A 24,133-nucleotide genomic window follows, 5' to 3' on the forward strand; every position below is an offset into this window, starting at 1 on the left:
CCTCCTCCCTGGGGGACGGACAACAGAAAAGTGGGTGAAGGGAGACGTCGGCCAGGGCAAGATATGACAAGATAATAATTTATAAATTATCAAGGGCTCACGAGGGAGGGGAGAGCGGGGAGGGAAGGAGAAAAAAGAGGACTTGATGCAAAGGGCTTAAGTGGAGAGCAAAGGCTTTGAGAATGATGAGGGCAAAGAATGTATAGATGTGCTTTATACAATTGATGTATGTATGGAGTGTGATAAGAGTTGTATGAGTCCCTAATAAAATGTTTTTAAAAACTCTCAACACGCAAAAAAAAAAAAAAAGACGCAGAAAAATGAAAAGGAAAACTAGATAAATAAAAGTGAAAAGGGGGGAAAACACAAATGAGTGCCCAGGGAGAAAGTTAGCGGAGACTTGAAAAGGAATCAGTCCCAAGCTACGGCTATTCACAGACGCTCCCTGCAGCGCACTGAGCAGGCTTAGTGATCCTCGAGGTATAATGAAGTACATAGACCCAGTTTGGTCATTCAACAGGTTTTATTGAGCACCTACTGTGTGCCCAGCCCTGCTCTAGGTGCCACAGAGGATACAAGTCGATGGAATCTGCCCACAAGGAGCTTACAAAACCCGTTGTGGAATTAGACACGCATGTGATTCAGACAGCATGTGATCTGTACAAAGTGGGCAACTCTGAGGCAACTCAGAGACCCACTGCTGTTGGCACAGTCTCTCCAGAGCGGGGAGAGGGGCTAAAGCTCAGAGGGGCAAGAACTGGCAGAGCAGGGAAGTTTGGAATGGACAGACCAGGAGATCAGTCAGGCAGGCGCAGGAGCCGCTGTGCTAAACAATGGGTACAAGGGTGGCAGGGCAGGAAAGAACTATCCGAACCAACAATTCTGGGGACTTGGGTCGGGCTGGTGGGTAATAAGACAACTTAGTCCCCGCCGCCGTGGCACGAGGCTCTGGTGGGCTTGCTGCGGACTCCTGCTGCTTTCCCCCTGCCAGGCCTTCGCCAAGGACAAAGACACTGAAGGTGAGTGGGGCAGGTGACATTAGTCTACACCCTACTGGAAGAGCTTGACCAAGGAGGTGGTGAGCTTCCAGGGCAGGGGAGGCTTTGCTCTGCTTCACATCCTCTTGGGTGTTTTTAGGTGAAAGGATCCAGAGGCAGATGTTCAGAATTCTTTTCAAAAGTTCTCTCTGTTGGTCACAACTGTTGGTCCAATGGCCTAGGCACTAAACCTCCCCCTCCTCCGCCTCGACCATGGAGGTTCCCTGCCCCATATGCAGTGCTGGTCTTGGGAAGTACAGGCCCTGCTCTGGGCCTCACAAGGGCATGGCTTCCACTGGTGCTCCGGATGGCTCACCACACAGCCTCGGGCACCTTGGATGAGTCTGCTTCATTTTGAGGACTTTGCTGTGTGTTCACTTCTGAGTCGGAGGGAGGGAAAGCAGGCAGTGGAATGGACTTTGGTAAGGGAGACTTCAAGGTCATCATCAGCCAGTCCTCCCCATGGCCTCGGCCCCGTAATCAACAGAGGTCAGAGATGGGTGGAAGGCGGTGGTGAGAAAGAACTGGGGCCCTTGAGGGTGCCAGCGATGAACGCTCCCCACAGGAGGCAGCAAATGGGATGAAAGCACTGTGTGTGTGTGTGTGTGTGTGTGTGTGTGTGTGTGTGTGTAGATGTCCCTCCTTCTCCCTGCCCCAGTGTGCTCTGGCCAGGCACATCCTTGCCCGCCCCCATTCCCCAGTCACAGGGCTCAGGAATTGTGTGAAGCGAACAGGGCAGGCCGTGGGCAGGGTGGTGGCAGCTCAGGGGTTCAGCAGGAGGCGGGTCCCGGGCCAATTGAGCCACAGGAAGGGGACAAGGCGTCTGGTGAAGGTGGTAGTGAAGGTGTAGATGAGCTCTTGGGACTCAGCATTGGTGAAGGTCACGGTGCCACCCTCGTAATCCAGGGCTACGCCTACTCTCCGCAGTCGCAGCTTGGGGAAGAGCTCAGTCTCGGGGCTGGTGTTGGCCCAGACGCCTGAGGAGGAGAGGCGCAGCGCCCACACACCGTCCTCCGGCCGCAGGGAGAGAACACCCTTCCGATTTATGGAGTCCCTGGCCACCCCCACCAGGCAGCTCTCTGGAACTTCCTCTTCCTCCTCCTCCTCCCCTGCTTCCTCTTCTTCCTCTTCACCCCCCAGTGATTCCTCGTCATCGGTTGTTTCCCAGTCATCGTGCCCATCCCCATAGCCCGCAGCTTCCTCTTCCTCCACCTCCTCCTCTTCCTCCTCCTCGTCCCCTTCCTCTTCATCATCAGACCAGCCCTCCCGCTCCACCTCCACTTCCCAGTAGACCTTGCCCCAGGTGAAGCCTTTACTGCCCACCACCCCAGGCTCACAGTCAAACTGCTGGGGGTTCAGGTAGGTAATCTGGTACTGGTTGCTGTAGGTCACACACTTCCAGTCCTTGGACAGCAACAGGTACCTGCTGGCTGACTGCACATCCAGGGTGACACTCACTGTGGCGACAAGGGGAGAGGGAACCGTGTGAGCTGTGGTTCAGAGGGGCCCCCAAGCTGCGCCGGTGCCCACCGTGGGCTTTCACAGCAGACTGGCTGCCCCCCTACCTACACCGCACTGGGGGCATTGCATGGTCATTTTCAAGGGGGTGCCTAGCCCAGCGGAAGTCGGGGTGGTGAGATCTGTGAAGAGGGAATGTGGGGCAGGGAGGGGTTGGACTAGCAAGGGGAGCCCTGACTGTAGGGAGGCAGATTGCTCACAGGATGCGGGAGGAGGCGTTCGGATTTGCAGTCGGGAACTGCCCCTGTTGTGTTCCGAAAGGGGCTCTCCAAGGACAGGGCAGGAGAAAGTCAACAGGGCGTGTAGCCATTTCAGGTCCGTCTGGGAACACCCCTTTGAACACTCACCTGTTTTATATTCCAGGTCTCTCACCAACTTCCCTAGAGGTGGGGACAAGGGGGGGGGGGAGAAACGGAGAGCAATGATCATCCAATCCACAGCCATAGAGTTCATTCTGACTCACGGTGACCCTCGGGGACAGAGCAGAATGCCCTACAGGGCTCCCAAGGCTGTAAGCTTTTATTGTTGTTCTTCATATGATTTTTTTTCAGTGTTGGCAAAAATATACTTAACAAAACATTCGCCAACTCAACTTCTACGTGTATAATTCAGCACCATTGGTTGTACTCTGTTGTACCACCACATCCCTCTCCACACTGTTCCACCACCATTAACATGAACTCCATGCCCACTGAGCAAAAACTTCCTCCTTCGCCCAAGGTAACGATAGATCCGGTTTGGTTTCTTTTTTTCTCAGTCGTTTTCTTGAAAAAAGTGTTTATTTATCATGCACTTCCACAGTTAAACGACTTCTAAAAAGAGTTGTATACACATCATCACAATCGTGCTCCCCTCCCCGACTTCCTGATAAATCGTCCCACCGGTTACTGTCTCTCTGCATCCACCCCTTCTGTGCTTCACCAACTGGGAGACCCAACAGAAACAATCCCAAACCAAAACAAAATGAAACAGGAAAACACAATAATAATATACAAGGGGGTACCCCCTCCCACCTAAAAAACATCCCACTGATGTGAGGGCAGGCAGTGCATTTGCAGTTTGTTCCACCAGATCAGACTGCTAACCAAGCTTTCTATTCAGAGGTTCTGAAAAGACTGCATAACCGTGTGCGACAAAAAATGCCGATTTATGGCAGACAGAGGACTGGTTTTGCCACGACAATGCATCTGCTGACACAGCCATCTCCGTGTACCAATTTTTGGCAAAAACAGCATGCCTCTCTTGCCCCATGCACCTGGCTTGCTCTGTGGGACATGAAAGGATAGCGATTTGACAACACTGAAGAGGTGAAGAAAAAAAGGGAGGTGCTGGTTGCCATCCAAACAGATGAGTTTGAAAAATGTTTCCAAGAATGGAATCGCAGATTTGAAAATTGTATTAAGTGTCATAGAGAGTGCTTTGATGGTGATAGGTTATTCTATTAAAAATTTTTAAATAGCGGGGAGGAGGGAGGGAGAGGGAAAAATGAGGAGCTGATGCCAGGGGCTTAAGTGGAGAGCAAATGTTTTGAGAACGGTGAGAGCAATAAATGTACAAATGTGTTTTACACAATTGATGTATGTATGTATGGATTAGTATAAGAGTTGTATGTGCCCCTAATAAAATGATTTTTTTTAAAGGAAAATGATGATGGCAAGAAATGTACAAATGTGCTTGACAAAATGGATGTATGTACAGATTGTGATAAGAGCTGTACGAGCCCCCAATAAAATGATTAACAAATAAATAAATAATTTAAATATATAGCGTTGGGGAAGAAAAAATGTTTTTTTTGGAGGGGTACTCTCATAAAAATAAAGAGTAAGAAAGGAAAAAAAGCCACCAACAATATTTTAAAAGCCAGAGAAGAAATTTCTATCTTGCAACAAGTGAGAAATATGAGCCTAGACCAAATTCAGGTTGGGTCCAGGGAGAGGGCAACTGATCCAGTATCACATTATACCATGGTTAGATCCACCATAATCGAGTTGACAATAACCTATCTGAGGGTAAAGCTGTCCAACTGGCAGTCATTTGTATAGAAGCAGATGGCCTCATCCGACTCCTGCAGAGTCGTTGGCGCATTTGAACCGTCTAATGCTTGGACAGCAGCCGAAGGCTTACTTAAACCCCAGCACTACAAAGATCCTCAAGCCTAGCCAATCAACGTCGGAGGCAATTTCTCCCGCTCCACAGGATCAATTTCTCCCACACCACAGGATCCAGCCTGAAGGCTCCATGAAGAAGGCAGACATGGCTCGGCATCCTTGGGAGAGTGAGGTCAGACATTAAGTCTGTTAGGAGGCAGGGCTCCTCTCTCAAACCAAGTGGCACACCCTGCTTCAGACTGCCAACCCAGCGCTCCCCAGCACTCACCTTGGAATTCTCTTAAGCCTCGCTGCAGGGAGAGAACTTTATCTGAGAATTCTTCAGCTTGCTTTTTAACTAGTCGGGCGATGGGCTTTCCGGTCCAGAACTTCTTGCGCGGATACCTGAGATGAGGGCAGACGTCGCCAGCGCTTACTCAGGGGTCAAACTTTCCTCTGGTCATCATGACCACTGTTAAACGGCGGGGTTATCCCCAACCACCAGGAGAGGGAACTGGGACTTGGAGACGCCACATGACCTGGCCAAGGCTGCTGTGAGAAGAGCCGGGACTGAAGGCCAGCAGCATTTCTGTCCACTAAGCCGTGTGTCCACCTTTCTTCGTCCTGTCCCACTCCAAGCAAGCCCAGTGGACCAATCCAGGAACTAGGATTGCGCGGGGACCTCGCTCAGGTGGAGTGAGACATCAGCCCTCCCAAGACGTGGTCTTACGTCACACAAGGACAGGGGGAAGGGCATCAGGACAAACCCTGGGGCGAGGGCATCTGGTGTCGTTCTAAGTCCACATTAAGTCAACTGGGTCACAGTCCAGGAAGAGGGGAGAGCATGCAGGGCTGGAGGGATGAAGTAGACTGTGACAAGGAAGCGCTTTTACCTGTTTAAGAAGTCTCTCGTGTCCTGAAAGAGAAAAGGTACAAACATCAATGCCCATCAACTAAAGTCTTCGTTCATGAGCCCAGCACTCTGTTAAAGAGCAGATGATAGATAGATAGATGCAGCCCGCCTTGTGCAGCTGTCAGGACGTCAGATTGAAAACAAGAAAGCAATCCCAGGCACAAAAGTGAGGAGGAGGCAGAAAGTGACAAGGGACCTGCCCTCGGAGATGCACTGAGATGAGGTCTGAAGAGCAGGCAGGTGCTGACACAGGGAGGAGAAGGAAGACGATGAGGTGGGCATCTTGGTTACAGAACCATGACCCAGATCACACAGGACTGGGCAGGCGCTGGTTAGAGTTTGTACTGCGTTCCTTACACAGCGGAGAACCACCAGAGGATTTCCATGGGGAATGATGGTGGTGACCTGTCCTATGTGTGGCCAAGATGACTAGGCCTCTGGGGTCCACTCCCTCCTTTGTCCTTTCAGGAACAGAAGCCCTGGAGAAGCTGAGCAGATGGCCACCCAGTAAGAGATCACACCTATCACTAGAGCTGACTAAATACCTGACCAAGAAATTATACAAGCAAACCTGTCTCCAACCACCCCCCCCCCCCCGTGATAGGTTTTTGTGTGCCAATGAGGTACCTGTCAGAAGATATGGGTGGCGTTTGCCTGTCAATCAAGTCACAGCTTGATGACTCTGGAGGCTGCCCCCACCCCCCTTACCCCCCTTTCCTGTTGATGAGCCACGCTGAGACCTGCATGGGCCCCCACCATTGGGTCTCCACAACTCTGCCCCACCAGCTTGAGATCTTCCTGCACTCTGCAGCATTGCATGTGACTGAGCGAATCTGAGGAGGGACTTATGGGCTGGTATTGGACTTATGGGCTTGATCTGGACGGGCTGGAATGTTCTGATTGGTGCATAATTACTTCTTGATATATAGCTCTTTCCTAACATATATATCAGTGTCAATGGCTTTGTTTGATAGTCAACCTGGCTTAACACCGCCACCCCACGCTCAGTTGACTTTTGAACATGGCAAAAGTGAGCTGCACCACATAGCTTAGGATGACATCATGGGAGGCACTGGAGCAATGGAATGGGAATACCTGGCTCCCTGGATGACCCCTGGGCAGCATGCCTCACTGCTCTAGACCCTGAACTCTGAACTATTACCAAGAGACAAGCATGTGCTTTGTCTGGATTGTTCAGTCAGTCTCTGCCCTGCAGGGAATGGGTTAAGGGAGGCAATGGGAATGTGGAAAGGCCAGTGTGGGCCAGGTGAGTGAGGGACAGGGCACCTGGACCAGGGCAGGGTGGCTGCAGGAGATGGGAGAGGCAACCTATTTCCGGTATGCTTTAGTCATAGACAAGGTCACAATGTGAGCCGGAGGGAGGGACTGGAGAGAAAAGATGGCTAGTTTGTGGGATGTTTGCTGGCTTTCCTTTGGTGCATCTAAAGCCTCCGTAACACTTTTGCATGATTCGTGATTTTTGCTTTCTTTTGTCTCATTCACGGTATTTCTTAAGTGCTTCTCTGTGCCAAGAACTGCTGTGGGGAAGGGACAGCGCAGCGAGGAGAGACCTATCCTGGGCCTTTGTAGAACAGACATCTTGCTTGAGGGAAGCAGACAACCCACAAAATACACAGAAACAAATGTACACACACGTGAACTAAGTCTTGTCCAGCCGAGTCTGATTCCTGTTGATCCTGTGGTGCCGTGTTGACGCGCTGGGCAACAGTTCGAAACACCGGCCACTCCTTGGGAAAAGGGGCTTTCCCGTTCCATGAAGAGCTAGTCTGGGACACCCACAGAGGCCGTTCTACCCTGCCCCACAGTGTCACTCGTGACGAGTCGGCATGGACTCAATGGCAGAGAGTTTGGGTTGGAGAACAGAGTAGAACTGCCCCATGGCATTTCCAATGCTGAAGGCCACTTCCTTCTAGAGTAAGGTGACCAGACGTCCTGCTTTTGGCGGGGGAAGTCCCGATTTTTAGAAAGCTAGGGTAGATGGTTTTCGGCTGCCATATGGCTATTTCGCCAGGATATGAGTTTTATCAATGGTGTCCCGCTTTACCAATGTTAAAATGTGGTCGCCTTGTTCTAGAGAGTGGCCGATGGTCTGTTAATAGCAAGAGCGGATGAGAACGGACTCTTTACGTTGATGAAGGGGTCCTGGTCATTAACATGGTAACACCAGTCCTGTAATCAACACAGCAAATGTGAATCCATTCTCTCCTATTAGAGGGTAAATGTAATGCGAAAAAGGCCCAGGTGAGGGAGGATGGGGAGGTGGGCTTGCTTCTCTGAGAGGGGGAGAAGGAAGTCATCAGATGGTAGCGGTGGATGACGGCTTCCAGGGCTCGCAGGAAGAACTACTGTACAAGAAACCAGTTCTACCCCTCGCCCTCTATGAGGCAACAGCTCAAAATCTCTGACACATTTCTTTAGAGCCTCTCGCTCCACACAACACCCAAGCTGAGGGGGTACGCGCTGACAACTAATGTGTGGGGAAAGTCGGAGTGAAAGGGGGGGGACAGGCAGCCTAGGGGGCATCCTGTCACACTAGCAGGGGAGAGCCTGAGGATGCAGGCCTAACACAGCCCATCTCAGTGGTGGCGGTGGTCAGTGCTCTCAGAGACTGGGAAGGCAGGACCTCTGTAGGCCCACACACTCCTTCATGTGGAGCCGGAAAAGACAGCCTCCAGACTGTCCCAGCAGCATCGCCGGCTGGTGCCTCTCTGGCTTGTGTACAACGACACACACCCTGCCCAGAAGGAGAAGAGGAAGAAAGGGAAGGAAGAAGCAACAAGGCAGAGGAATTCCCAGGAAGGGAGAGACTTCCCTGGAAAGTCAGAGGCCAGCGAACCACTTGGAACTAAACGAGACAATGGCAGAAGAGCGTCCTGAGGATCCCTGGGGCCCAGCTTTGGCTTTACTGCGCTGACCCATGACTTGGGACGGACCACGCTTGCTTGCTGGACCTCAGGGCCTTGATCAGTGGGGTGCTGGGCTGGAAGGGTTCTAAAATTGGCGTCAGAGTGGGTGATAGGGAGGGAAAGAGGATTTTAGGAATTAAAATCTGAAGGCGGGAGGCAGTACTAGAACTGACTATGATTACACAACTAACCATGAGGGGGGCGGGGATTGCCACAATTCTCCTTGATATGATTAAATGACTGACCTACCAACCGAACTGCATGTTATGTAAAGTATGTGCCAATAAAACTGTTATAAAGAATAAGTGTCCCCGTCAGCCCTCATCCTGAGCCTGCATCCACAATGGGAGAGGCCTCGGGGCTACAGAGCACCCTGCTGAACTTGAACTTGTCTCTGCACTGCTGGAGCATCACCTGCACCAGTGCTGGCAGGGCAGCACTTTCTGAAAGGGATCCAGATGGTTCTGCTGCTGGCAGACAGGCCCAGCCACCTCAAACCATGCCAGTCGGGGAGCCTGGGAGGCAACCACTTCCAGCAGGAAGGAGGACTCTCCCGTTCTCGGCACCAAAGCCACCTTCTCGGGGAGGTGTTTCTTGTCTGGCTCCATCTTGCTTCCCTGGATGTCCCAGAGAAAACCTCACGCACCTGTCTTAGCCAACAACGGCCATCTCCTCTCCTTCCCCAGGGAGAAGCCCCCATGCAGCCACCCACAACACCGTCTTGGGATCAAGCAGCGCCCAGAGCTCCCCCTGAGAGGCGCCTGCTAATGGCCTGCCAGGAGAAGGGCACAATGGCAGGGATGGGATAGAGGTGAAGACCACATCCCCTTCCCGTCATTTCTAAAGCACCTGTCACTTTCCATAGAGCAGAGGTCGCAGAAATCTCACTTTCTCCAGTGACCCCCCAACAGTGAGCCCAGCGTGCAAAGTCCCAAAGGGAGCAGCTCTCGCAAGGTCACCCCGGGAGGCTCTCACCTGCATGAACTCCACGGCCGGCTGCTGCACCTTTCCCTCCAGCTCGGAGATGACCAGCGCCAGCCGGGAGAGCTCCCCGGCGCTCCTGGAGCTGTGCTTCTCTCTGCCGTCGGTGAGCTCCAGCTCCAGCCTCACCAGCTGGTCCAGCAGATGCTGCTCCCGCTCCCTCAGGAACTGGTGGCCCTTCTCAAACGCAGCCACGATGCACTGCCTCTGCTCCTGGACCTTTTTCTGTGGGGGCCGCAGGGGGACAGGCATGGGCGTGGGCTCAGACGGAGGGTTCCTCCAGGACCCAGCCTGAGAGGCCCACCAGGCCTGACTGATTTCCCCCCTATTCCTGAATCAGTCCAGAGGCATGGAGGAAAAGGACCTGGCATCGCCTTCCCCCAAACCAGTCGCTGAAAACTCCACGGAGCACAGCTCTGGCCGGCACTTGGGTTTGTGTCAGCGGGGTGGCAATGGCTGGCCACCAGTAGTGTGTGCACCAGGAGAGCTCTAGGGTCCGCCCTCCTCCCCTCAAAGAAGACATGGTAGGTGAGCGAGTTGAGCTGACTCAGTCGAAGCCTGGCAGGATTGTGGCTGCCCAACAGGTCTGCCCAGCTCTTTGATACCAGACTCCGATGTACTACTCTAGGTGAACCAATGTGCATCCTTTGAGGAACTTTCTGGGGCTCATACCTTTCCCTCCTGGGTACCGATCTCTCTATGCCCACTTTCTGGAAGCTTTCTAGAGTTGATACCAACAAAGCCCCACCTACCATCCCTGGGGCACCTCTGTGACAGGTGCGCCCCTTGCCTGCCCAGAGGACTGCATCCTGTTCCCACCGCTGAAGCACACTGTGGGTTGATGCCTATGCTCGGGGGTGGGGGGGTTGGGGGGGAGAATGCCTTCCTGCCTCTGAGCTGCCCTGGCCAGGGCAGGCTCGGCTCTGGCCACTATCCTGTGTCCCCATGGCTGTGTCACGCTGGCTTGGAGGCCACCATGCACGCTGGGCCTGGAGAACTCCCAGACCCGGGTTCCATGAGCACCACCCACCAGGGCAGTCGGGCTGTCAGCATCTCCCTGTGTCTGACAGCCCTGAAAACTTTACCCTCACCCTCTGGGGCCACCGCCAGTTCCTTCCTTCCTAGTGCCTTTGCTCTGTAACTGCGGGCGAGTGCGGGGCTAGGCCTGCGCTTTCCTCGATACAGGGCCCACCACCCCAGCTGCTCAGGCCTTCCTCAGTCGTCCTGTTTTCTTCCCGACCCCGACTCCTCTCCGCTCTCGGCAGTCAGTCATGTCTTCCCTTCCTCCCCTTTGAGAGGAACAGGAAGGCAGGCCTTTCCTCCGCCTCCCCACGCTCTCTCTCTGCAGCTGCCAGATGTGGGCCTACAGCGGAAGACCCGCAGAAAACAGCTGACAGGTGGGCAGCCCACTGGCTGGTCAGATGAGAGAACAGGCCCAGTGCCACACAGCTCAGACCAGTGAGACTGGGGCTAAGCCCAGGCCCCGCGGCCTCCAGTCCGACATGCGTCCTGTCTTATCCGGTGAGTGTCGAGTGTCTCCTACCTAGTCTCCCCTGAGATGTCGCTGCTGACACCCTGGAAAGGCTGCCCCGGGCCTGCTCCACCAGCCTCACTCACCAGAGCGCCCAGGATATCTGCGTCTCCCTTGGTCTGAAAGCCCTGGATTTTGTCTCGGTCTCTCCTGAGGGTGGCCAGGTGGTTCAGGATTTTTTCCTGCGGGGAAGACAAGCGATGGGGAAGGGTGGATGCTCGGGGCTGGGGCAGGACAGTGGACTCTGGTCCGCGTTCTCAGTCTACAGGGCATTTCTGAGGGCCCTGCAGGGTGGGGGCTCACCCTGTGCGGCTGGGCAGCCTTCTCCACCAGCACGGCCGTGTGGAACTGGTGCTCCCGGGACTCCCGGCACAGCACGCACAGCAGCTTCCCGTCATCCTCGCAGTAGTAGTGCAGCTTCTCCTGGTGCCGCGGGCACAGCCTGGCACCCCGGGGCTCCCCAGCCCCCTCCCGGCGCTGCCGGCCTTCGTCCACCTTCAGCCGCTCGATGTTCTCCACGAGGCTGGCCATCTGCCACACGGGGCGGATGTTCTCCTTTTTAAAGGGTTTCTTACAGAGGGGGCAGATGGAGCGGCCCCCTGACACAGGGCGGACGTCCATGGTGCAACCCCGGCAGAAGACATGGCCACAGTCGATGGTCACGGGATCTCGCAGGTAATCGAGGCAGATGGAACAGGTCACCTCCTCTTCCAGGCTTCGCAGGGGTGCTGATGTGGCCATGGTACCCGGCACACAGAGAAACCTCTGTTCACCGGTAGGGCGTCTTGTCCTTGGAACAAACAGGGATGGAGGTGGTAACTCAGCACAGGGACACCAGCTCTAGCAACCAACCCACCAGCCAGCCAGCCCACCAACCAACCAACTAAACCAATCAACCCACCAGCCAGTCCACCAACCAACCAACCAAGCAGCCAACCAAACCAACCAACCCACCAGTCAGCCCACCAACCAACCAAACCAATCAACCCACCAGTCAACCAAACCAATCAACCCACCAGCCAGCCCACCAACCTACCAGCCAACCAGCTAACCCACCAACCCAATAACAAGCTAAAACTAATCAGTTCTTATGTGACACACAATGTCAGAGTGAAGAGATCCCATGGACCATCTAGTCCACTTACTCATTTTACAGAAGGGGAAATAGAGGCCCAGAGAAGGTAGCTGCATAGAGGGGAGAACAGGGCTTCCACCAGCCCACATCCCTGATGGGAAAATGCCCTGTCTCAAGAGCCTCTGCTTCCATCTCCAGGGAAATTGCCTGTTGGATCAGGTTATAGCCTCCCAATATGTGATGTAATCATAACTTCTATTCCTATGGCTGTTACCCCATGTGGGTATGGGGTTTTCTTTGGTATGTTATAAGAGCACGCCTGTCAGGTATGTCTTAAGCTTAACCACTTCTGAGATCTAAAAAGAGCAGATTTGGTACAGGGACAGCTAGCAGACCCAACTCCTCACCCGGTGTTATCTAAAGTGAGAGGGTTACCACGCCAGAACACACAGCGGAGGGTCTTACATCAGTATTCAACTATCAAACTATACCGTTAGCATGACATCCAAGCCACAGAGGATCATGGCCCAGCCAATTGACATGTCACCTGAGCCACGACAGCCAGTGTGACTCTCACTACACCCCCTCAGCGTTCCTTGCTCCAGACATTCGTTGCTAATGAGCAAAACAGACTCTGGGTTTTGTTTTGTTTTTACTATTGTCATAAAAGTGAAACCTCAACTAACAACAGTTGATAAGGGGCAGGTGAAAGCTCTCTAAGAACTAGGAACAGACACTGCAAGAGGCAAAGATCTTCCTCCACAGCAGACGGAGAGCTTTCTGGTAGGGCCTGAGCTCTGCGTTCAGATTCCTAGCACCCCTGAACTGTGAGGGGGCCTGGTGGCACAGTGATTACTCACTGGGCTAACTGCGAGGTCGGTAGTTCGACACCACCAGCCGCAGCCACCCCATGGGAGGAAGACGGAGAGCTTTGCTCCCAAAGTTAGGACTTAGAAACTCGCTGGGGCGGTACTGTTCTTTCCTATTGGGTCGCTACGAGTTGGCATCAATTCGATGGAAGTGAGTTTGGTTTGCTTGGGGCTTTCTTGTTTGTTTAAAACTGTGAGAAAATAAATTTCTGCTCTTCAGATCTTTCCATGAGAGCAGCCCTGGCTAACTGAGACACGAGTGTCCATTTTGATAGAAGACACTTGATCATTCTCTGCTGGAAAACTGCCATCATCAATACTCAGACACCATCCTACATCATCTACCTGTACATGGCTCTGCCTCAGTTGTGCAGGGCACAAGCTACGCAACCATTCACAGGAGCCCCAACAGTCAGGAGACTACTTCAGTGAAAAAGAGGATTGAAGATCTTTTTTTGTGTGTAATATTTATAAATCTTTTAATTTAATATTTTTATATGTTTTAATCGTTTTACTAGGGGCTCACACAACTCCCATCACAATCCACACGCACACACATCAACTGTGTAAAAGATACACATTTGTATCTTCATTGCCCTCATCATTCTCAAAATATTTGCTCTCTACCCAAGCCCCTGGCATCAGCTCCTCATTTTCCCCACTCCTTCCCTGCTCCCCACTCCCTTTATGAACCCTTGATAATTTACAAATTTCTATTTCGTCATATCGTGCACTGTCCAACGTCTCCCTTCACCCACTTTTCTGTTCTCCATCCCCCAGGAAGGAGGTCACATGTAGATTCTTATAATCAGTTCCCCTTTCCAACCCACCTTCCCAGTATCACCACTCACACCACTGGTCCTGAAGGGATCATCTGCCCTGGATTCCCTGTGTTTCCAGTTCCTATCTGTACCAGTGCACATCCTCTGGGCTAGCCAGATTTGTAAGGTAGAATTGGGATCATAATAGTGGGGGGAGGAAGCATTTAGGAACTAGGGGAAAGTTGTATGTTTCATCGTTGCTACATCGCACCATGACTGGCTCGTCTCCTCCCGGTGACTCTTCTGTAAGGGGATGTCCAGTGGCCTACAAATGGGCTTTGGGTCTCCAGAGGATTAAGGATCTTTACCACCATGAATAAAACGCTAAGAAATCCACGTCTGGTGTCTCCCTTTTGGGGCTTCCTTGAATTGTTCCGTGATTCAGGCTTGGTTCTCCTCCTAGAAAGCCGGCCTCTGCCTAACCTCTGCTCGGCACAGAGCGGGGTCTGGCCACAAGGGACTCCCTCCTCAGAATCAGAGCCCCCTCAAGCTGGCCTGGATGCTCTGCTGCAAACAAGGCCAACCTCCCTGCCTGGTGAGCTCTCAAGCAGGAGGAACCCTTAAGCGGCTGTGCCTGCCAAGTGCTGCGGTGCACTTAGTACTCAGCAGGAACCCCGAAGCTACGTAGAAAGGGCACTCTGTTCTGTCGATCTTGGCAGCCTGGCCCAGATGCAGTCTAAGCCTCAGCACATTTGACCCAACATAACTGAAAACCCACTGCCATCGAACCACTTCTGAATGTATAGCAGTAACCCTGTAGGGTTTTTGAGACTATAAATCTTTACGGGAGCGGAGAGCCTCTTTCTCTCCTGTGGAGTGGCTGGTGGTTCTGAACAGCCCACCTTGTGGTTAGCAGTCCCAACGCTTAACCAGACATCAGTGGGCATCCATAGCTATCTGTGGGCCCTGACTCTATAGGACACCTGAGAAGACATTTAAGTACTCTGATCCTCAGTTTATCTGTCTGGGAAATGGGGAAACAAGGAGAGCAATATTTACCTTCGAGGGTTTCTACTTACTGTCATCGAGGCCACTCTGACCCCTAGTGACTCCCTAAGGGCAAGTGGAACTGTCCTCATGGGTTTCTGAGACTCAAACTCTTTACAGGAGTGGCTGGTGGCTTCACCAATAGGGAGGATGAGTTACACTGAGGGCCTGATACACAGTGGGGCAGCCAAGAAAGAACCCCAAGCCCTTTTGATTCCCCAATTCAGTGAATGTCCAAGCCATACGGAGAACGTAGTGGGCACTCAGAACGGCATCGAGAGGAAGGCAGGCAAAAGCAGGCACAGCGACAGGCACCTGGTTGAAGTCAACAAGATCTTCATGGGGTGGAAGGGGGCAAGGGAGAGGAACTTGCTCTAGCTTTGATCACTGGAAGTCCACTGAAGCAGTTACTGGAAGACAGCCAACAGGGCGCAAAGGTAATGACGAGGTAGGAATGAAGTAATTGGAACCAAGGGTAATAGCAACACCATTTTTGATTCCATGATGAAAGTCCATCATGGCAGAGTTCAGTGGCTTTCAAGTTTTCTGAGTGGAATGACACTTATGAATAAATGAAGCGAAACCCATGGGAGTGTGCTATGGTGCAGTGGGTTAATCACGACACTGTTAACCATGAAGCCAGCAGTTCAAACCTACCAGCCTACTCCTTGGGAGAAAGATAAGACGTCTGCTCCTGTAAAGGTTTACAACCTCAACAAAAAAAATCCCTTTAAAAACCCGGAAAAAAAATTATGGAGCAATTCTGCTCTGTCCTGTAGGGTCACTATGAGTTAGAATCAACTCAATGGCAGTGGGTCTTGGGTTTTATAAAACCCCAAATGGGGTGGAGGCAGGGGACAAGAGGAACACAAGAACACAAGGCATACTCACTGAGAATGTAATGTCGTATTATGTAAAGTTGTTTTATAAGTGAAAGTATTTTATCAGGTGTAAGAGACGGTTATAGTGCAGATAATAAATTCCAATCAGGAGGAGCAAAGTTAGATGGGTATGACGTTAACAGATGTAAGGAGTGTGAGGAAACCCTTACGTATGAAGCTCAAACGAAGGCGCTGGGAACTCAACTAGAGAAGATCAAGCTGTTAGAGTACCATGGCTGGTAGGAATCCCAGAACCTGCGGGTGCAACTCCCTGCTTTGACTGTGAGACACCAGTCAACAAACCCGCTCTCTGCTCTGACACGCTGTGCAGCGGTGGGGCCGGTGAACCTGTGAACTCTGGACTCCTTATCAGGTCCCTCCCTTGAGTCGATCCACATTTAAAAGCTGAGGTTGTTGTTCAGGTCTTGTTAGTGGATGGCATGTGAAACGTGGGAAGGCGGAGGCATCGGTGCATTTGACTGTGGTGCTGGCGAAGGATAGCGGAAAGTGCCAGGGCAGCCAACAGAACAAACAAGCCTCTCTTGGAAGAAATACAGTCAGAATGCTCCTTGCTAACAAGGACGGCGAAACTCATCTCAAGGACTTCGGACATGTTATCAGGGGAGTCCAATTCCTGGAAAGGGGTTTGATGAAAAACAGGGAGGTCCTTAACAAGATGGGCTGACACAGTGGTCTCCACAAGGGGCTCGGACAGAAGAAGAAGGTGAGGTTGGCGCGAGACCAGGAGGTGCTGCAGTCTGCTGTACACAGGGTCGCTCTGAGTCAGAACCAACTCAGCAGCACTAACACAACACATGCGTTGCCTCTGGCACTGGAGGGGCCCTGGTGGCACTACTGGGTAGACACGAGACTGCTAACCACGAGGCTGGAGGTTCAAACTCATGAACTTCTCCAAGGGAGAAAGTTGAGGCAGATGTTCCTGAAAAAATTTTCGGCTTTGGAAAACTTTCCGAGGGTGGTTGTAATCAGAATCCGCTCAGTGGCTGTGCGTAGAAAACTGACTGGAAGAATAAAAGGACCACAGAGTTCCACTACTGGTCCTCAGCCACGCAAAACGTAACACTCCTAGCCACCTTTAACACGCACAGGAAGGGGCCCTGGTGGCACAGCAGTTAAGCACTTAGCTGCTACCTGAAAGACTGGCAGTCGGAAATAATCTACAGGAGAAAAGATCTGCTCCCATAATTGCTACAGCCTAGAAAACACCACAGGGCAGCTCTACCCTGTCCTACAGGAATTGACTCAACGGCACACCACCATCACATCACTTAGAGCGGCGGTTCTCAACCCATGGGTCGCGACCCCGTAGGAGGTCAAACGACCCTTTCACAGGGCTCGCCTAATACCTTCTGCATATCAGATATTTACATGACAATTCATGACAGTAGCAACATTACAGTGATGAAGTAGCAGTGAAAATAATTTTATGGTTGGGGGCTCACCACCACATGAGGAAGTGTATGAAAGGGCTGCGGCGTTAGGAAGGATGAGAACCACTGGCTTAGAGGGAGTCCCTGTGCTAAGGCACTTAAACTGCTGAGGCTACATTCCAACCAGAAGTACCGACAATCAGAGGTGTGTGGCTTTAAGACTCGTAACGAACATGAAAAACTCTTCCACGTGAAGTTCAGATTAAGGGACCAGGGAATTCAACGAGCAAAGGGAAGAAAAGATCAAGTTCTTAGAGTATCACAGTTAGTAAGAAGCCTAGATACTGTGGGGCCGGCCCCGTTCTCTCCCTCCCAGAAACAAAAGGCAGCTCTGCAAAGGGTCAGGGACTCGGAGGGACTGGTGCTGGGTGAGCCTGTGGGCTTTAGATCTCTTTTCCATGCTGTGTGAGTCTGGGTACATTAGAGAAACAAATCCACAGAAACTCATGCATAAGAGAGAGTTTCATATAAAGGTTAAGTGTGCATGAAGAAAACATCCCAACCCGGTGCTGCCCAAGCCCACAAGTCAAACATTAACCCGTATGTCCAACACCAATCCACAAAGTCCTCCTCCATCTCACAAAACACATGCAATGATGCCGACTGCAGGAGGAAAGCCTAGTCAGTGAATGTGTAAGCAGCTCAGCGCTGGCAGGGGTCTCCACACGGGTGCTCCAGCATCTAGGGCTGCACAGAGGCAGGTCCATGCGGCTTCTCCTCAGGGATGTCTTGCAGGAAGTGAGCCTTGCCAGCTGAAGCAGGGAACTGGCTAAGGCAGCTGCACCAGCTGTGACCATGACAAAGCAACAAACCCGAGAAGTAGACAGGCGAGGCTCACTGAGCCATTTATCTCTCTGCCTTTCAATTAACGGCACATGTGTTTATCGGCCAGGTTCGCACAATAAACTATTTCACATGTCATCACTTAGAGGCTGACGGTTCAAGTCCATCCAGAGGCACTTTGGAAGAAAGGCCTGCACAGCTGCTTCTAAAACGCCAGCCAGTGAAAACCGTGGGAAGCCCAGTTCTGACTCACAGCGGGCCATTGGGGGACAAAACCACCACTGAGTCTTCAGCTCACTCGGAGCTCACTTCAGCTCACTGTCTGCTAACTCAGGCTCTCTCGTTCAGCCTCCAGGGGTCATGAGTCCCCCCTGAAGCTCCGTACCAATTACTGTGTATGTATTAAATGAATGAAATTACAGGGATTACAGGACACCTGCTAAAAAGTATACGGGGGGGGGGGGAAGAATCGGAAAACCAGCATTCTGAAACCCCCACCATAAAAAGGCAACGCTCAGCAGCAGCTGTTAAAGCCATTAGGTGTGAGGTGCAGCAGGACAGGGTGTTCCCATGGCGCCCCAGTACCACCCAAGAACTGCTCACCAATGTGCCTCGACAAGGGGATGCTCTGCTGACCCACACCAAGTGACTAACACAGCAGCACCCCTCACCAACAGAGGGAGAAAGTAGCACTCTGTGCTTCCTGGTGTGACTACATGCAGGATGCACAGCAGGGCCTCTGCACTGTTCTTGCCTAGAACCCTGACTCCGAATGACCTTGAAACAAGCAGGACAGGAGGCTGAGCCAACCCTCAACAACACGAGGAAAGACGAATGAATACAGACTCTGGAACACTTCCCAAGATAACTGGCCTGGTCTCAAATGTCAGGGTCAGCAAAAATTAAAGATTGCTCTGGACTTTAAAAGGTTCGTTTCTGGAGAAACGGAAGCCAAATGCCATGCGCGAATCTCGACTGGATCGTGGCTTAAAAAAAAAAAAAGGAAAAACAACTCTTACCCTCATTTTGGGATAATTAGGGGAACTTTTTAAAGACGGTTGGGAATCGACTCATAGGAAGAAATTATGATTCATTTTCTTAGAAGAGTGGTTCTGAGGTGATGAAATTCAGATTTTTAGGCAACACGCGCTGCGGCAGGAATGAGGTATCGCCGTGACCATAAACAGCTCAGCAATACAACAGACAAGGTTGAACATCTTCCTGGGGAAGAATGTGCCAGCCCATAGCTTTCTGTCACATTCTTAAAATGGGTTTTCCCAACCCAACATGCCGAAAACCACTCAGCGCATGGGACAAACGGATGCATTAAGAACGGAAGATGATGTGGACAGTGCAGGTCCATTTGCCCTGGGGGGCGGGGGGGCACCAGAACTGGGCCATTGAAACAGTGCCAATTCTACGTTCAATCCATCACATGGTTACACAAACTCCTTCTTGAACATACGGTTGTCTGAATATTGAAAAGGGGTTATCTGTGGCATTGCTGAATACATATCAGCGCCAATGTGTAAACCAGCAGGCTTAACAATCTGTGTTCAAGTTAAACCCACTGCCGTTGAGTTTATTCCAACCCACAGGGATCCTTTCTAGGGTTCCTGAGGTAATAAATCTTTAAGGGAACAGACAACCTTATCTTTCTCCCCTGGAGGGACAGGTAGGTTTGAACTACTAACCTTGAGCTTAGCAGTCTGATGTGTACCCAATAGTGCCACCAGAGCTCCTGGATTCAAGTGCTTACTCAAACCTCAAAGCCATTCCTACTCACAGTGACCCTGTAGCACAGGGCACAACAGAGACTCTCAATAGGAATAGACGGCCTCATCTTTCGCCCATGGAGGGGCTGGTGGTGTCAAACAAGCGATCTTGAAGTTAGCAATCCAGTGCATAACCACTACACCACTAGGGCTGTATAATTCGGTCACCAGGTGATCTGTGACAACTAAGGCGTTAATTTAGGGCCCACCCTATCTTCCAGGGGCCTCTACACGTCTTATAGCTTCAGTGCTCAGAACAACGCTGGTGGAGGGTAGCACACAGAGCTACCCAATGCCTGGGCCTAACCCACTAAGTTTTCCCTCCTGCCCAGGCAGACTGGAACATGGGCTCTGATACCATTTGCTTTGTCGAGAAGTTCAGCTGAGGCCAAGGGCATTGTCAGCTGAGGAAGTGCTGAGACAGCACATGGGTACTATTACTGCTGTCACTAAAAGCGCCACGCCTTTGATGTGCCTGGTCCTAGCTGCTACACACACACACACACACACACCCCTCCCCCCAGAGCCTTTCAGACTCAACGCAATCCACTCTTCCTGCAAACTCTTCCAACCTGTCATGCTCCCCACCTCTCACCCCCCCACTCGGGATTCTAACCTTTCTGTCATCAGCGCCTGCAGTGTATTCTGGTCATCTCAACCGTTTCCCACAGTGTTGGCACAAAATCATCAGTCTTCTCTCCACTCCTCCTCTTGCGCAGACAGAAGCCACAGCAAGAGCCAGAAAAATATCCCCAAATAACCAAAACCCTTAGACATGACCTCGCACAACCCGACCCTAGCCCCTTTAACCTAAATGTGAGCTCTGAAACCGTAGCTGAATTGCCTTGCCCCGGGGTGGGCTGCTCTCTGCCCTTTCAACAACCTCAAAGCTGGTTTGCTGAAGGGACAGCTTCTTCGGAACCAGAAAATTCACCAAGGGATACCCACTTCCCGGCCAGTCAGTAGCTGCCCTTTTCTGACCCTGAGCTGCCTCTCCTGGGCTACCTTACCCCCGAGCAGGCCTCTGGATGTCAGAACAGCTACCACACAGAAATCAGCAGGGTAGCGGGGACTAGCCTGGAAATTTCCAGAACAGCTCAGGCTGGGGCATCATTCCCTCACTGGGAGTTGAAAACTAGAGCTGAGGAAAGTAGTGCTGTCACCATCCCCTGGGCGGGCACCAGGGGCAGACACTAACAGCCCTGCCCCTACCCCTGCCCTGGGCCCATCCCAGACTGAGGGAAGAGATCCCAACTCTGGCCCTACACGTCCCAACAGCTACCTGAGAGGTGTTGAACTCCATCCACAGTCCTTCCGCCTGCCCACTGCCCCACATCAAACACCTTTCTTGTCGCCTCTTGCCTGCCACCTTGGCTCCGTGTCACCCAGAAAAGGATCCTGGGAAACATGAACCGCAGAAGTGAGTGGAGGGATTGCACCCTGGACTCCAGGCTCCCACTTCAGAGCTTTCTTCACAGCCCCAGGCTGCTTCTCCAGCTTCTGCATCAAAGGCAGGCTTCTTCCTTGCAACCCTTTAGCACTGAGCATGGGGCTCCTTGTGCTACAGGGCACCCACTGGTGGTTGAGTGCTGGGCTTCCGGCCTTCCCTGCAGGAGACCATTGTTAGATTCCGGAAGCATAGCCACATGTTTTGCACTGAAAGATTGAACAGGTTTCAGTGGGACTTCCAGACAAAATGTAAGCTCCTATGGACCATGATGGTTCAGTGTCCACCCACGAGGATAGTCAGAACCAATCAGACCTTCATTTTGGGGAGACTGGGGGTCACCAAGAGGCAGCCCCGAGGCACCTGATCTCTGGAAGCCTTGTCTCATAAATGTAGCTTCTGAAACTAGGAAAAAGGCAATCCTTCCAGAAGTCACCGGCGAGAGGCCCTTCCAACAAACCGGCAGACAACAAGCTGCAAGACCAAAAAGGGGGATCCAGAGTGGACACAAGAGGAGTGGCCATGCCTCGGCTGAGGATATCAAAGGCTCGTGCCCCCCAACTTCACAACCCTCACACAGCAGGCTGTCTCAGGAACCTGGTGACTGTGGTCACACCCGGGTCACTTCCCCTACAGGGCTCTGTGTCAGCCTGCTCCATAGCAGAGCAGGCCACCAAAGTCACTGGGGCCAGTAGGACAGAGCACATGGCAGGCTCAACAATGCTAATCCCCTCGAGGGGCCAGCTGGGAGGGGCATCAGGCCAGGCTCTCATGAGCCCTGGTCCTGCAGTTGATGTCCCCAAGGCAGGGACTCTGTGTTTGAGCCTGGGCATTGGTCCGAAGCTGAATCATGGGTCAAACTCTCTTGCCAAATATATTTCCCTGGGTGTTTCATGGGGCTATTAGAGCTCACTATGCAGCCCCTTCAGCGACATGGACCTTGTCCACATGTGACACAGAGGGTTAGCGTGATGTGCCCACCCAGCAAGGACAGGAATGGCTCTGAGATGCAGGGCACCCATTCCAGTTCCTTCCACTCCACCACACGGCACATTGAGTCACGAAAAGGGGGCAGACGGAGGCGGGCTGCCCAAGAGAGGTGATGATGGAGACGAGCAGCCACCTGCTCACAGTGGGGTGAGTGAGTGGGGGGACTGTCTACCTGGGACAGTGACAGGCTGGACAGAGAAGGGAATCGAGAGTGTGTGACTGTGAGCTGAGTCAGGATATGGAGTTTATCCTACTGCTCCGGGAAGCCGCACAGGGCTTTAGGCAGACGGCTATCATGGGTCATTCCACAGTTCACAGGGTTCACTGGGTGCTTACGATACGCTGCACACCCTGGTGATGTACCGGGCTGCTATCCACAAGGTCAGCAGGAAACCCACCAGCCACTCTAAGACAAAAAGGCTTCGGCAAAGACATGGCTGTGGAAGGCCCTAAAGGGCAATTCTACTGTCCCACAGAATGGCCTCTGGCCGCTCTGCGCATCTAATGGGGCAGTGATGGTTCCATATAGGATCCTGCCTTCCATGTGTGAGGCCCCGGTCTGAATCCAGCCGAAGAACCTTAGGCACGGCCAGCACCCACCTGTCATGGAGGCTTGGGGTGTTGCTACAATGAGAATGGGTTTCAGTGGAGCTTCGGGACCAAGACAGACTAAGAAGAAATGTCCGGACATCTACCCAATATTCGGCCAATGAGCACCCTCTCACCCTTCACCTGTCAACATCACACGTTAGATTCATGACTGTGAGCCCACGTCGCTCTTTTTCATTGTTTGGTAAGTTACGAATCAGGCTGCGATCCCCACGGTCAACACCTAGCACAGATCAGCTGCTCCCGGGATAAAGGAGGAGGCTTTCTGCTATCATGTAGATGTACAGCCTCCGAAACCCCAAATGGGCAGTTCCACTCTGTCCTTTTTAAGACCCGGCCAGTCTCTCAACTTGAATTTTCCCAAGAGCGTAAATGGAGTTTGTGAACTTCACAATAACCAGTTAGTTAGCTCACTCTCAAGGGGCAGATAGGTTACCAGGTCACTAGCTTGGGAGGAACCATAGTCTTCAAATCGGAGACACCCATGCCACCACATTTTATCATCTTTCAAAGATGACACACGACATGTTGTAATTTAACTGGCAAAATACTGCCCCTTATCCCCCGCCCTGAAGAACATAAAACAAAACCAGAAAAACCGAACTAATTGCTATCGAGTCAATTCCAACTCATAGTGACTCATAAGCTTTCCAAGGCTGTTTGTTTTTTTTTTTAACCAAACTATATTTACTCTGCACAGTAGTAAAGGGCAACACATAATGTACAACAGGGCCCAAACATCCTACCCCTGCCCACACAGCAAACTGCAAAGGAAACAAGAATATTCCCAGCAAGATTTCACACAAGCAAGAGATGAAGGGTCAAGTCACAAAAGCAACGGAGGATTTCCAAAAGCAACGGTGACTTCCAAAAGCAACGGAGGACAGTCAAGCATCAATGAGCCCTTTCTGAACGGTGACACTCTGTGATTGGTCGAGATCCCCAAAGAGATCACGGAACGGAACTTGCCCTAATGCATATCAATTCAATATGAAAGCAGCACAGCACAAACCTCTGAGAGGAACGAGCATGAAGCCATCTTTCCATGGGTTTGGTATCACACCCTGAAGTAGCTCTGAACAGAGCAACGGAACTGCAGAGTCAGCAAACCATGACTGTACCTTTATTGACTACAGACTGTAATTATGCACCAGAAACAAATCCTAGCAGAATTGCGACCACCAAAGTGAGTGTTACCAAAGGCGGATGGTGGACATTCTTTTTCCCGGGATGAATAAGTGCAGAAGCCAACGGAATATTGCAGGCGTTGCCCACTGCACTGAGACGGCACTGAGCAATGGTGCGGGGGAGACGCTAGCCCAGAGGGCCCCCGAAGTGGACAGCATCCTGCTATTTCCCCTTTGACTTTAGTAGATGCTGACGAAGTTTAAATTTCCAGTAGGAGGGTTAAATTTCATAAGCTGTGCCTACTACAAACAGCCGGTGAAATT

General features: G+C 51.9%; 1 protein-coding gene across 2 annotated transcripts in view; it reads right to left on the bottom strand.

Moving 5' to 3' along the window:
• Positions 1–512: 512 nt before the first annotated feature.
• TRIM26 (tripartite motif containing 26) overlaps positions 513–24,133 on the bottom strand; it is a 31,503-nt gene continuing 7,882 nt past the window's right edge. For both annotated transcript variants that reach the window (XM_075532748.1, XM_075532753.1), the window contains 7 exons: positions 11,298–11,784; positions 11,081–11,176; positions 9,458–9,688; positions 5,536–5,558; positions 4,932–5,047; positions 2,903–2,935; positions 513–2,494 (listed from right to left, as the gene is read on the bottom strand). In XM_075532748.1, the coding sequence (XP_075388863.1) occupies positions 1,800–2,494; positions 2,903–2,935; positions 4,932–5,047; positions 5,536–5,558; positions 9,458–9,688; positions 11,081–11,176; positions 11,298–11,735 (1,632 nt within the window). In that variant the 5' untranslated portion in view covers positions 11,736–11,784 and the 3' untranslated portion in view covers positions 513–1,799. The remainder of the gene's footprint in view (positions 2,495–2,902; positions 2,936–4,931; positions 5,048–5,535; positions 5,559–9,457; positions 9,689–11,080; positions 11,177–11,297; positions 11,785–24,133) is intronic.

Source organism: Tenrec ecaudatus, chromosome 1, assembly GCF_050624435.1.
Source record: "Tenrec ecaudatus isolate mTenEca1 chromosome 1, mTenEca1.hap1, whole genome shotgun sequence".
Classification (NCBI taxonomy): Eukaryota; Metazoa; Chordata; class Mammalia; order Afrosoricida; family Tenrecidae; genus Tenrec; species Tenrec ecaudatus.